At 40.6% G+C, this 14,029-nt stretch overlaps 2 protein-coding genes and 1 long non-coding RNA gene across 3 annotated transcripts; 2 read left to right on the top strand and 1 right to left on the bottom strand.

Annotated features, from left to right (window-relative positions):
• Positions 1 to 792: 792 nt before the first annotated feature.
• LOC307230485 lies at positions 793 to 13,677 on the bottom strand. Its single transcript, XR_013844169.1, has 3 exons — positions 13,518 to 13,677; positions 11,507 to 11,593; positions 793 to 1,009 (listed from the first exon to the last, which is right to left on the bottom strand). It is a non-coding gene; the product is annotated as an uncharacterized lncRNA (long non-coding RNA).
• Positions 978 to 5,528, top strand: csrp1b (cysteine and glycine-rich protein 1b). Its single transcript, XM_080000907.1, has 6 exons — positions 978 to 1,019; positions 2,641 to 2,750; positions 3,483 to 3,651; positions 4,011 to 4,140; positions 4,588 to 4,681; positions 5,103 to 5,528. Exons 2-6 carry the CDS (start codon positions 2,642 to 2,644, stop codon positions 5,177 to 5,179), a joined length of 579 nt encoding a protein of 192 aa, XP_079857033.1. The 5' UTR covers positions 978 to 1,019; position 2,641; the 3' UTR covers positions 5,180 to 5,528.
• LOC307230484 (troponin I, slow skeletal muscle-like) lies at positions 10,245 to 12,537 on the top strand. Its single transcript, XM_080000909.1, has 5 exons — positions 10,245 to 10,473; positions 10,575 to 10,706; positions 10,852 to 10,941; positions 11,450 to 11,626; positions 12,212 to 12,537. The coding sequence occupies exons 1-5, from the start codon at positions 10,465 to 10,467 to the stop codon at positions 12,314 to 12,316; spliced, it is 513 nt and encodes a 170-aa protein (XP_079857035.1). The 5' UTR covers positions 10,245 to 10,464; the 3' UTR covers positions 12,317 to 12,537.
• Positions 13,678 to 14,029: the final 352 nt, after the last annotated feature.

The following is a 14,029-nucleotide window of genomic DNA, read 5'->3' as shown; positions in this document are numbered from 1 at the left end:
CCCTCCTGGTTACATCCCTCATCTTTGCTTCCTCATTTACTGCCATAACTATGACATAACTATGACAGGAAGAGGCCACATGCCCAACTGCTGTTCCAGTTTTCCTGGACCTGATTAACTCTGTTTTTCAAGACATGCTGTCGTCCAATGTTTATGTTTCTGTGTAAATGTTGTTTGGTTCTATGTTTAATTGTCTCACCCGTGGTGAATCTCCCCATCTAGGAGTAGTTGTTTATAGACCCAAACACGGTACAATAGTTCTCCAAAGAGGGGGATTGGTGATGGTTCTGTACAACAAAAAACTTTGCTCTTGTCATCTTACAAGTCATCCACAGGACGGAGTTATTGCAGAAGTTCTTGATGATTTAAGAATGAATAAAGAGTTGCATTGCGGGTTGAGAAGTTGAACTCCACTTGCAGACTGACTCTGTCCTAGATGCAATAGTATACAAATACTCTGTGTTGTATGCCCAGCATGCTGACACCACAAGTAGAATTTTTATTTATTTATTTTTAAGCCGTGAAATGGTCATTACTCACAGAAATACCACAATGTTTTTCGTGTTTCAAAACGGTTCATACGCAAAGTCATGACAGTTTGATTCGTGGAATTACATGAATGTAACTATGATGTTTCTAAGTTCAGTAAATTCTGATGCAGTTCACAAAAACCAATAAAATGTAACATGTACCTAAAACTAATAAACTGGACCCCGTGTATTGCTGCCTGCAGCTATATTATTATTATCATTATTATCATTATTAGTAGTAGTATAAGTAGTAGTTGTAGTAGTCGTCATAGTAGTACAGCTTTCCCCCTCCATCTTCAATTTCTGTCTCTGTCCACTCGTCGTTTTTTACCCAGTTCTATCCATGATTTGACTTTCTTCCTCCCCTCCCAGACACTGTGCAGTGACTCCTCCTTCACGTCCAGACAGTCTGGTCGTCTTTATAGAACTAGTTTCCCTCAGTGACGGAGAGTTGCCCAGACGCGTCTGAGGACCAGGACCTTATTGCAGGTAGGAAAAAAAACGTAAACAAGTGAGCTGTGTTTAGTGATACATATATAAATCCTCGGAACAGTTTGATAATAATGTGCAAGGTTTCACAATGAAGTAGAAATGTACAGGATTTACTAGTCCTATTTTTTTATTTGAATGCTATGTGAACTTGATTACTATTGAAGTATAACGATGCGTAGTTTGTGTAAACCTTTTTTTCATTAATTATCTATGGTAGCTACCTAATACACACACAAAAAGGTCAAAATAAATTAAGCATCGGGCGGTGAATGTATGGGCTTGTGACAAGAGTTTCACAGCAATAAGCGATAGCTGATTTCCATGCTGTCAATAGGCCACTTGAAGAAATGCAAATAGTAACAGAACTTTTATCACTGCAGCGATGACCTTTTTAATAAAGTCTCATGACTGTCAAGATAATGCCGGGTTTATGTTCAATTTGTGACATTGCAGGACTAAAAATGATGTAAAATAGGGATCCTAACATTTTATTTGACCTTTATTTTACCAGGTTTGTCTAGTTGAGATTCAGAAATCTATTTTACAAGAGAGACACGGCCAAGAAAGCAGCAGACAGTATATGACAACATTTACACTTCAAACCTGGGAAATAGACTGGGAAATAATGCTGCTTACTTAATACTTCAAATCATTTCATGCAAAGTCAGATGGGAAATGTCCTATTATGGAGTTAGCAGTGCACTTCAGGTCACCTTCCTATCACATCGCAGATAACGAGCATCCACATTCAAAAAGAGTTTCTCCTCGCTGTGCAGAGGGCAGCTTCCATGCAAAGCCTTTGTACAAACGTAAATATGCATCTGGTGTCTTGAACAAACTAGCTAACTTATTTTGTGGCATGAAATGGAAGTATTTTGGAATGGAGGTATTGGAATGGAGGGTTTTTTTTAATTAATGATACACAGCATCATAATTCCAAAAAAGGTAATGTTCATGTTTATCATGTTCATGGATTAATGTAATATAAAATTATAATAGACATGATTATAGATTTATAATAAAGTTACATACAATAGAAATGTACCCACATCAGAAGCACAACACAGTGGGTTTCATCAGGTCAACTGCAAGTGTCACTGAGTGAAATGTGGAGAATTTCCTGTTTGTCTGATGTGAACTTTGAGATCGTTTGAAAGGGGCATCCCTAGGCTTAGACAGAATACCCTAAATTAACATGAGAGTAACTTTATATTTTTATATAAATATTTTTCTGTGTCAAATTAGCTGTTATTTTCTTCCACATTCCTCAGCGGTGACCACATGCTGAACTTTCCAATTAGTTTGTTTGGATACTGGCTCGTCATTAAATAGAATCGGTGTGTCACCGCCTCTAAGCAACAGAGGAAGGCAATATAAAAGAAGGATTGAAGAACTGAGCATAAATTATGTAAGAGATTATAAAAGAGCTGCTTGCTACGACAAACTTTGCCTTTTATAGACATAATATATCTCCACTTGAGTCTTCGCAGATGTTCTTTGTCACCAGGTCGCGACATTACGCGCGTGAAACAAGCTGTGACGCGGGTCAGAGAGCGCTGTGTATACGCCGCAGGGACAATGCATACAAGCAAATGCAAGCGCTCTGGCCTCTCCGCAGGATGCCTTTTGGAGGAGGAAACAAGTGTGGCTGCTGCCAGAAAACCGTCTACTTCGCTGAGGAAGTCCAGTGCGAGGGGAAGAGCTGGCACAAGACCTGCTTTCTGTGCAGTAAGAACGTGGTTTCATCACTCTGACCGACCCCCGAAAACACACAACTCAACTCAACCTAGATCTGACAAGCAGTGCCAGGGTGGAATGCAAAGAATTTGGCACCGACTTTCAGAAGACAGCACCAAAACTATTTCTCCTTAAGAATCTCTGGCCTTATATGGGCACAGTTAACACATGTGACGCAGACTTGGTCTGCCTTATACGGAAGAGGGAGAAGTGTTGGAGTCAACTGTGCACACAGCAGCACGACACATTATCTAGATCAGAAAACTATTTATTTAAGCTAGACTGTTTGCATGTACAAGGAATTTGACATCAGCAACAACACATATGTTCAGGGAAAAAGATTGTTTTGTTAAATGTCAGACAATTTTGAGGAGATAAAATTTGGGTAGTAACTTCCCTCAACCCAACTGATGCAAAGTAACCTCGTTTGCTCTTTATTCTTTACAAACGTTTCACACATTGGCTTGAAATAATCCTTGCATTTGGATAAAAAACATTATTATGCAGTCAAAGGATTTTGCAAATGATTATGATAAGCAGAAATAATTGCGACCAGGCGATTATGTCGTAATAATCTGCCATCTATGAAGAAATAAGACTTCCATGATTGAACCCCTACAAGATAGAAATTACTGCCAGACTACTGGACTGTTCTGGTCGGTTTGCTGCAGAATAGAGACCTCAATTGGCATTTCTTGTTTTAATCTCCCTCCATGCTGTTAGTGGTGTGTAAAAAGAACCTTGACAGTACAACTGTGGCCGTCCATGTGGATGAGATCTACTGCAAATCGTGCTATGGCAAGAAATACGGCCCGAAAGGCTATGGATTTGGAGGAGGAGCCGGAACCCTGAGTATGGACACAGGGGAAGGACTTGGCATCCAGCCTGAAGCGTAAAATATCTTTAAAATATTTACAACTGTTTTACAAGATCTATTTGAAGTGAATGAGTACACAACGTAAGGTTACATCAAAATTAGGCAGGTCAATATATTGTTATAATATGGATATCATGATATGAGACTAGACAGCCTGGGATTTTGGTTATCGTGATATTGTAATATAACTAAATGTTGTCTTTAGGGCTTCATGACAGGAAAGTAATGCAATTTTCAGAATGCAAAACTTCAGATTGTTTCTCAAGCATTTGTTGTGTGTAAATACCTGATGAAAGCACAAATAGTCATCCCCAAAATATCATCAATTAATTGATTTGTCCATTGCCTTATCAGAAATCTCACTGTGCTCACAGGCAGTGGGCCCACACCCCGACCAACAATCCAAACGCCTCCAAGTTTGCCCAGAAGGCAGGAGGCTCAGATGTGTGTCCACGATGTGGGAGATCAGTGTACGCAGCAGAGAAGGTCATCGGTGGAGGAAACGTAAGAGACGATTAATTTCCTCTCTAATTCAGGGTTATCCTTTGTATCCCGTGGAAGTTTCTCAACAATAGTCTAGTGCAGGTATTCCCAAACGGTCTGTGGTGCCCTAGGGATCTGAACTTTCAAGATCTTTTTATCTATTTTAGTTGGCAAGGTTCAAGGTATTTATTGTTATTATATAATTATATTTTGGGGGTGAGAGGGGTTCCTCAGCCGGAGCTTAGTCTACCAATGGGGCCTTGCCATTAAAAAAAGGTTTGGGAACCCTAGGTCTAATGGACTAAAAGTTGATTTTCATTTCATATTAGGATTCGTCATGCAAAATTGTTTTCTGAGGATTTCCTACCTGTGCTGTGATTGATGGTTACCAGCTGCTTTGGGTGTTTTTTGTGTATTTGGGTGATGGGAGAGCCAGTGCTTGATCAAACACGCTTCTCTCTCATCCAGTCCTGGCATAAGGCTTGCTTTCGCTGTGCCAAGTGCGGCAAGGGACTGGAGTCCACGACCCTCGCGGACAAAGATGGAGAGATCTACTGCAAAGGTCAGAAATACTTTCTACAGTCCTATTGACCAGATAATCCCCATATCTTTCAAATGATGTAAAAAGGACCATGCCTGTGTCAAGTTCCGTTTGATACATTCACTAGTCAGAACACACATATTACACAGTAAAACCCCTGACACTATCATAGCTCATGTTTTTAGAATTTTACTATTGTCCCAAGTATCAGGTTTTGGAAAATTTGAACAACCGGGTGAGAAGCCTACCTTAAAATGATTTCCCGATCTTGCTGACACCTATGGTACCATAGGTACCATAGGCTCTCAGGACCACCGTACATATTTCAGTAAAAGCACTGCAATAACTAATGGAGTTGCCCTGTAATCAGGACGGCATTAGTTTCATTATTTTCTTTCTATTATTTATTTCCACAATATTTTCTTTTTGTTCTATTAAACAGCATGCTATGCAAAGAACTTTGGACCCAAGGGCTTTGGATTTGGCCAGGGGGGCGGAGCGCTAGCATATTCCCAGTGAAGAGACGCCCACGGCATGCATCTACCTGGGACAAACATCTGCTGTGCTCTGATAACACGACAGCTTCCAGGATCCTTTAGTCCAAATTATTTATCCAGCTCTTCTGTCCAGCTACGGACACAAAATAAACAATAATACACAGCTGTTTGTGTGTGCTCACCAAATAGGCTTTGGATATGCTTTCAATGGAGATGGAATGGAAATGTATGTTTTGTTTGTCCTATTTTTTGGATGTTGCCAAAAATGGATTAAGGAAACATTACAACATCATCCTGACAAAATAAACTGATTTGTATTATTCCTAACAATATGTAGTATGTGTATTTATGTTGGACAGACCCTGGTCAGGATAACATGGTTCTATTCATTAAACAAGACAAAAACAATAAAGTGGATCTTTTAATGTGATTGACGAGTGATGCACTATTTCTTCAGAGGACACATTTGGTGATGATGATGATGATGATGATGATGATAACAAAAGCTAACCTAACCACGCACTGCGTAGGAATGGGAACAAACTTAGATCAACATGGTTCATTTATTGAAAGCTGATAAAAACTGCCACAGCTATGTTATCTGGTTCTCCTATCACACTGCACCTACATACAACACCGAAAGCTTTGCTCAAATGCTGTACATATTGTTTCTTTTTATGAAATATAGATGTGGCAAAATAACTGGACTGCTGAAGGCTGTAACCAATTGTTTCTCTCTGAACTTTAGCGACAGCTCTCGTGCGATGAAACTGATGTTTTTCCCTCCATGGGTATGCACAAGCGTCCACTTGTTGTCGCCCGTCATCACCATCACCACAACAATGAGCAAGATGCCAGCTGTTTGCGAAACAAAAGAGCACTGCTGATCCCCAAAGCCGTCTCGGCCGGCTCAGAGTCCCCGGTGCCTTGGAACACCAGGCAGCTGTGGAGGGAGGAGCAAGAACAGGGGCCGTACACCGACCACACCAGTGATCGTCAACCTTTTTCACATCAAGGACCCATAGAACAGCACTGGGTTGTGACGACATGACCCTGTGCAATACTGTTGAGGGGTAATGTTTTTGTTCTTAACGGAGCAATTTGGTATGGGTTTGAAGTTGTTCACTAGAGGGCGATAGAGAGACCAACTTTTCCAGCATTTGAAAGGTGAACCGGTCAGCTCATTAAGTGAAGACTTCTCAGGAATGAACAAAGTACATTGTCATCAAGAAAGGATCCAATTTATAAAAGAGTCATTCTCTCAGAGGACCCCTCAAGACTCCTTCTATTGGAAAAATCTCACTTATGTGATTAAAGCAGGCCATTATTCCGTTGTAGACTAACTATCAAGGGGGAGTGTGGTGTCCCCATCACGCTTGTTTTGTTCCATATGGAAACAGAGTAAAATAAAATAATCTTCATCTAAAATACAAACACACTGTTTTGGCGCATCAGTCACTGGTGCCTCATTGCTGGCGTGCCATGTGCACCGTCGGTACTGTTGGAGCGTGGGTGCAACCATATCTGGCACGCCGTGAGCACAGTCGGTACCGCCGGAGACGGAGTGATCGGGCCGCAACTGGCGGCCGCTAATGTCGCCTATAGGAAGAGCCGGCCCTGCAGGGCTATTTTAGACAGCTATTCATAAAACATTCGGGGCTGAAGCCCGGACACCCACCCCTAAGGATGCCACTGGATTAAGGTATCATATACACACAATACGTTACTATGATACTTTTATACATTATATTTCATAATAACAACAGGTTGGACCTATTTATTCCTACTACACATGTGATCAATAAATCTGTGCTATAATAAAACTTATGCATATGTTAATAAGGTGCTGAACTAAAATACATTGGAAGAAAGAACTGCAGTGGAGCTAGTCTGCCTATCGCCTGCCTATACTATAAATATGGTGGACTGAAACGTACATCAAACACCCTGTGCTTTTGCTAATCCTGCTGCCATATATACAATGGAATTATAATCAGCTGCTATGTGCCAGTAGTTCACGGTGTCACGAGTGCTGTAGATCATACCCGTAAAATCTCATACGGTACTAAATTAGCTACAGAAAACAGAAGAGATAGGGATTCTGAGTGATACATAAAACATTAGCACAAGAATATCAAGTTAAATATAGATAATATTGATTTTTCTTTTCCTCTACAGCCTGTTTCAGTATAAAATTATAGGTTTTCACACGGTCAACTATTGTTGAATAAAACTACCATGTAATTGTATTGTTGTTGTTATTAACACATAGAAGAAAATTGCATATTTATATTTGTATTTGAGATCTTATTTATAATACTTGCTTGGATACATGACATCATGGCACCAGATCAAAGGACTTGATAGCTCAAAAGGTTCCCCAGGCCAATACTGTAATCCTGGTACAAAATCACTTCAACCATTCCGCCAGAAGATTTTACATTTTTATTTGCAGATGTTTTTCCCAGCATTCGGGACAGTTTCAACTAGTGTGTTGTGTGAAGAGTGATTCCGTAACGTGACTAAATAGTTTTGTTTTTTATTTCACTTAAGGAAGTTCTTCTCATGTCTCTCAAATGTGGCCACTTTAACTTAAGAATACATAAATTCAAACAAATTAATTAATCAATGCTAAAATAATAAGCGATATTGGCTTGATGTTGATATTTAGTTACCCAAGTCTCATATCGCAATATTGATATTAAATTGATATATTGCCCAGCCCTAATAAGACACATTAGTGTGATTCGGGAATTTCCAGCCCACAAACGTGAATTCAATGCATGGACATGTGCTGGTACGCCAACTTTATTCCTAACACAACCACAAGTACGCACACACAAAGCACGCATTTATGCGAGTACAGATCCAATATTAAGGACAGGGCACATGGTGCTGCAATTTGTCTATCTTTAGTTGGCAGTGGACACTGGATTCCTGCCATGAAGCCGTGGCTTAGCATTGTCTACAGCTATTATCCTAAACAGACAGGGGGCCCGGGGTTCTCAAATTGGGCTTGGGTACATCTATAGCACATGTCTGACCATTACTGACCAATTAGAGCCTTGGCCAAAAAGATGAGGGAATAATCTAGAGTATCAGCATATATCTTAGCTAAGGCTGAAGTTTTAGGCTGGTTATACCGTCAAGATTACATTTTTAAGTAGAGTTCAGTAGTGTTGTTTTCTATGGATTTATTTTCATATTTTTTGCAATGTTTTAATTTCTAGTGTATTTTTTTTTATTTATGTTTAGCTTGTAGACCAATAACTACTACTAACGTGTTACAGAACATTTGAAACTTTGAATAAAGGATCAAAACTTCCCACGCAGGCCTCCTGTTGATAAACCAAAAGCTGGTGTGGAGGCGTTGAGCCAATAGTGCTTTTAGAAACTTGCCACACTGTAAAAGAAAGGCCAAGCATTGACCTTAAAGGGTATTAAAGTGAAGTTTGGTGTTAATCCCTTTCAGGAATGGAGCGCAGCCAGAAGGAAGAGAGCGATAAATGATGAATCAGAGGGTAATAACATGTCATTGGAACCATCAGCATCATCACAGATATCCAGAGACCACTCCCTCCCTCCCAGTGAGTATGTGTTTCTAAGGACAAGCGGTACACTAAGAGGCTGAGATAAATACTGTGGTGGGCTCTTCTCTGCATCATTTGTGTGTTGTTGCTTCCACAGCACGGACAGAAAACAGGTAAGTGCATCATCTCTGCTATTCTACTAACGCAATCCATTGGTTACAAAAAGCACAAAGGAAAAAGTAGAAATATTCACTGCCATTTTTTGCAGGAGAGATTTGCATGGAGAGTTTGCATGGACTTGCATGGACAAGCTTACATAAAACTGAAATTAACTCTGATTCAAGCTGTAGGAAAATGTCCCACTCCACAGAAGTATACGCTATCACTACCATCAGCGATTTAATACAATTCAACATAGACATCAAAACGGATCACGGCTCAAAGTTGGAATTTAGTTCTGCTTTTGCCTTAATTTGTTCAAATTAAATTAACGTTTTTCCGTCGATGAGTCAGCAACCAACGACAGCCAACCTCATTTTCGCTGACCCTTAGGAGCAGATTTGTGGCTGTATACAGTATATCCCATCAGTTTGACAAATATTTTGTAATAAAATATGAAATTAAATAAGATGAAAGATTAAATAAAATGACTAATTATAGAATTGTGATTCAACACACAGGTTTCCAGCACCGACACATGTATTAAGTTGCCAAAAACACTATTTAAGCCCAAATTACCCTGGCATTAACACAGATATCACGATATTAGCTCCAATGTTTATATTTATATTCAAAACACTGATAACAGAGACAGTGCGTTACGTGAGGAGACTAACCAGGAATACCAAAAATAGATTAAGTTAAAGAAAAGTGGATGCTATTTCTGTCCTGGTAAAGTGGAAAAACAGTGTAGCAGAGAGCTGGGTTTATCTGGACTGGCTGCCATAGCAGGTTTCCTGCACACACACCCCCCCCCCCCCCCCTCTGCTATCACCTGCCTTTTTTGGCATCTGTGCCACTATCAGCTCTAACTGAAAGCAGCAAGCAGGCCTGTCTGCACGAGAAACACAGAACACAACTTGACAACAATAACAACAACATCGCCCGCACGGAACGATCGCTTCCTAAACCTTGTGTGCATCGTGTTGACAAAAGAAACGCAGATGGTGACACGCAGAGTGTGCAGCAAGCGCTGTGCGTTTTGTCGTGAGACACATAGCGTAGCGGAACTTCAATGGAAGCTATAATTAGAACCTCAACTGAAGTTGTCCCCAGAGTCAAGCACCTCACAGGCCAAATGTTTTATTTTTGTATTACAGGGGAAATCCGAAATAGCCAAGATGCCCGAGCAAGCGTAAGTGTGTTAAGTTTCTGTTTTCTTTTCCACGTCCAAATCTGCACATCTGTCCCAGGCAGCAAATGAGATGTGTCTATAGAAACAGGGATTACGGACAACAATGCACCTTATTACATATTATTTCACTACTCAATTATACATTATTTACTGATTACCACATTATTATCAGTTCATTATTCACTTTTTTGTTTATGTTACATTATATTTCTCTCCATTCTGCATTTTAAAACCACTCTTCTACTACAACCCACAGACCAGAGGTAAGAACCTAAAATTGACACTTTACTATGACGTGATAATGCCATATACTCTGATATTAATGATAATTATAAATGCGATGTTACTCTGTTTTTTTGTTGTTGTTGTTGTTTTGCATTAACTTTTTAGAGAAAATCCAAGATATCGGCATCCCGCAAGCTCATGCTAAAGGTGAGTTCCTACCCTTAAAAAAATTTAATAAAATAAAAAATCTTCACTGCAACACCTTCAAGAAAGACAATTAAATGTCCTAATTTGTCCTCTTCCTCCAGAGCTTGATGGTGGCTAGGGCCATGGAGGAGCTGGAGCAGGAGATGGTGGAGAAGGAGGAGGAGAAGGAGAGATACCTGCAGGAGAAAGCTTCGACCATACAGACCGGAGGGTTGTCGCTGGTGGAGCTTAAGGTGTGACTGAACTCTGACCCCTGCCTTCAGCAGCTGTCTGTTTCCAGTGACGCATCTTTCCATCAATTCCTCTCAAAAACTAGCTTACAGCAAATCCATTTGGTTTAATCCATTCAACTCTTACTGCATGTTTTCTGCCGACTAGACGCTGTGCCAGGAGCTACATGCAAAAATAGACGTGGTGGATGAGGAGCGGTACAACATCGAAGCCAAAGTCTTGCACAACAGCCGAGAAGTAAGAGGTCACCCGTCAATACATCTTTGCAAGACTTTTTGTAACAGTGTATATGTTTATATTGTTTATAAATACTAACTTTTTATTTCTATATATACTATTGATTTTACATTTCAGATGTATTTATACAGAGTTTTAATATTGTCATTATTTAATTTTTTTTTTATCATTAATTTGTTCTGATGTGTCCCATCTAAAGTATTTATCTATTGGTTAAAGACCATGTTGGAATCATATCAATGACATCTATATCAAAATAATTTAAAGAAAAAATAATTGGCTTACACAAAGGTGCAGACACACGGATCATTTAAATCCACAGAGTGATTAACTTGTCATAACATTAAAGAAGTTTGGGTTTGGCTGGAACAACTGTTTATCTCAGTCATCTTTTCAACAGGTTATAACTATTAGAAAGATGAAAAACAACTCCCAAAAGCCCTCGCCATACCAGTTGTGTCATACAGTAGCGTGTTGGTATTTGATGTTGCACTCTCACGTCCTGCAGATCAAAGACCTGAACATCAAGGTCCTGGACCTGCGGGGCAAGTTCAAGAGACCCAACCTGCGGAGGGTGAGGGTCTCCGCCGACGCCATCCTGCGCTCCCTCCTGGGCTCCAAACACAAGGTCTCCATGGACCTGAGGGCAAACCTGAAATCAGTGAAGAAGGAGGACACCGAGAAGGTGGGTGTGAGAGAGATCGGAGAGAGCTACCGATCGATGGATAATGCATCACCAACTTGTGATAGCCTTCAAAAGGTATCCATCTACACTTAGAAGTGACGTGGAGGTGGTCGATTTATGCGTATACATTCAATGCAATTGGCAAACGTTCATAACCAATAAGTGCAACAATATAATCAGCTTGAATTTAAAGATGGAGAAAGGTAGCGTGATGTTCCCTCAGCCCTCCCATGGCAGAAAGCGTTGAGGGGTCGTCAGGGAAGACGCCTGACTCCTAACTGTTCTTGACAAGAGGCCTGGAGCCTCGCATGGCTGTCCGTGTGCGAGTTTGGGTGTGAGTGGCTCAATGAGAAGCATTAAACAGTAAAACCTGAATTCAGTCAAGGCCACCAAACACGAGTTTGACCAGGCTTCAAGCCAATGATGGCTATTATGTAAAATATCAGAAAATATCTGATATGAAATCTCAAATTATGAGATCCCTGTGTGTGTGTGTGTGTGTATGTCATTTCACCACATATATGTATGCTTGTATGTATATGTATGTGACAAATAGACATCTTGAATCTTGTTTTTGTGCTGTAGGAGAAGACAGCGGAGGTGGGCGACTGGAGGAAGAACGTGGAAGCCATGTCCGGCATGGAGGGCAGAAAGAAGATGTTTGACGCTGCAAAGGGCCCAAACCAGTAAACTACAAACTACTTTGCAACCAGTCGCCTGCCAAAGGCCACGCATGGTCGTCGCCCAGCAGCTCTCCAGTTCATGGAGAAAACAACGGTCAACTATTTCACTATCGCGTCTTCCTTCAGGAGGCCACAACGTAGAATTTCTAGCGGGTTTTGTTTTTTGTTTTTCTCTCAATAACTACAATGTGACTGCATTACTGTCTGAATGTTTCATGTGTAACATAAATAAAAAATAAATGATATACTTTCTCTTGATTTGGATTGTATTTTGTCCTGTCCTCATGGTATAGTATACACAGCACACTGTATGAGTTAAATAAACATGGATTGCTCCAGAAAAAGACAACATTAACGAGGATATAAAAAATTTGGAAACGCTCATATAGAAATCAAGAATATAGGAAGGCGATAGGATGAAAATAATACAAAAAAATAAAGACATGAAATTACAACACACATATCAATATACAGAATTACAACTTGCAGATGCAAACATGAAGACGTATAATCAATCAACTCCGCAACAATAAAAAACATACAGAAATACCAGGTTCAAGCCAAAAACATCAAGCTTATCTTTTTTAAGGTTATTCATTTGAACTAGTGACAAAATGAACTGAAACGCACCTGTCAGCTTTCATAATGTTATGAAGATACTTAAGACGAATAGCTTAAAAATATGCACTTTGCAATTGGTGTTTTAGTAACAGCTATATTCATGAAGTTTGAATTACACCTTACAATGCAATACCCCTCATTTAAGCACAAGAAAGTTATACAATTCTGACAAATTGGGATTTGGTTCATATTTTGAAACGTCGCTCTATTCTAAAGGGCGTGCGATTCAATAATAATATTGATTACGTATACGTACGTATGATTATGTACTTTATTTTATTTGTTTAATGACATGAGTTCAGGCGTTTCGTGCGCTGTGAAATTCAGCAGACGTATTGTCATGTACACTAGGTGGCAGCAGTACGGTGTTGGTCATTTTGCCCTCGGGATGGAAAAAAAAACCCAAAACAAATACGGCTCGAAACGTGTTGCGACTCCTCGTATAACAAAACATACCAAACCCTGACTTCCTCGCCGGTGTGCAGTCGCCGTTCTGTAAGGCACCGTGGGCCACTGTTTGGTTTATTTTTTTCATTTTTCATTTTTTTTAAAGTCCGTTTTGTTGTGACCTGTTCTTCGCAACTTACAAACAGTCCGCTGGACGGAATGGGGTCAAGGGCTCGGCACGCACTCCTCCGTGTCGCAGTACGGAGCCGGAGGGAGACGCCGTTTGAACGTCCGCAATAAACAAACAAACAACAAACCGACAAACAATAAACAAACAAGCCGACAAACGATAAACAAACAAACAAACAACAAACACTCCCGCGGACGACCGTGGGGGAGGGGCAACCGGAAGTGCATGAGCGCGTTTGCCCGCGCTGCATTGTGGGAGCTGTAGTGCCCGCGGGCCGGTCGCGTTCCGGGCGGGTGCGGTCCGCGCAGACGCGGCGTTGCCAGTGAGTGAGTATTTAAATAGCAGGTTTGGCGTGAGGGCGCAGGGGAGCAGGTCCCCGCTTGCCACGGAAAGGGCGGAGATAGAGAGTGAAGTCGTGTCGGTCGCAGCCAGGGAACGGGGTTCGAGGTTTTAAATAACTGTTTCGTTTTGGGTTTTTTTCTTTCGGTCTGATGCGGGTGTAGTCGATATTAGAAAAGGGAA

Source organism: Zeus faber (assembly GCF_960531495.2).
Source record: "Zeus faber genome assembly, chromosome: 5".
Taxonomy (NCBI): Eukaryota; Metazoa; Chordata; class Actinopteri; order Zeiformes; family Zeidae; genus Zeus; species Zeus faber.
Note: the sequence above shows the minus strand (reverse complement) of the source record. Positions and strands in the feature narration are given on the sequence as shown.

What these genes read in the sequence shown, in the direction of transcription:
- csrp1b (XM_080000907.1), top strand. Translation starts at nt 2,642, where the DNA reads ATGCCTTTTGGAGGAGGAAACAAGTGTGGCTGCTGCCAGAAAACCGTC. An exon ending in CTTGGCATCCAGCCTGAAGC is followed by an intron (nt 3,652 to 4,010) that starts GTAAAATATCTT and finishes CTGTGCTCACAG; the next exon opens with GCAGTGGGCCCACACCCCGA. An exon ending in TGGAGAGATCTACTGCAAAG is followed by an intron (nt 4,682 to 5,102) that starts GTCAGAAATACT and finishes TCTATTAAACAG; the next exon opens with CATGCTATGCAAAGAACTTT.
- LOC307230484 (XM_080000909.1), top strand. An exon ending in TGTCGCTGGTGGAGCTTAAG is followed by an intron (nt 10,707 to 10,851) that starts GTGTGACTGAAC and finishes TCTGCCGACTAG; the next exon opens with ACGCTGTGCCAGGAGCTACA. An exon ending in TCTTGCACAACAGCCGAGAA is followed by an intron (nt 10,942 to 11,449) that starts GTAAGAGGTCAC and finishes CACGTCCTGCAG; the next exon opens with ATCAAAGACCTGAACATCAA.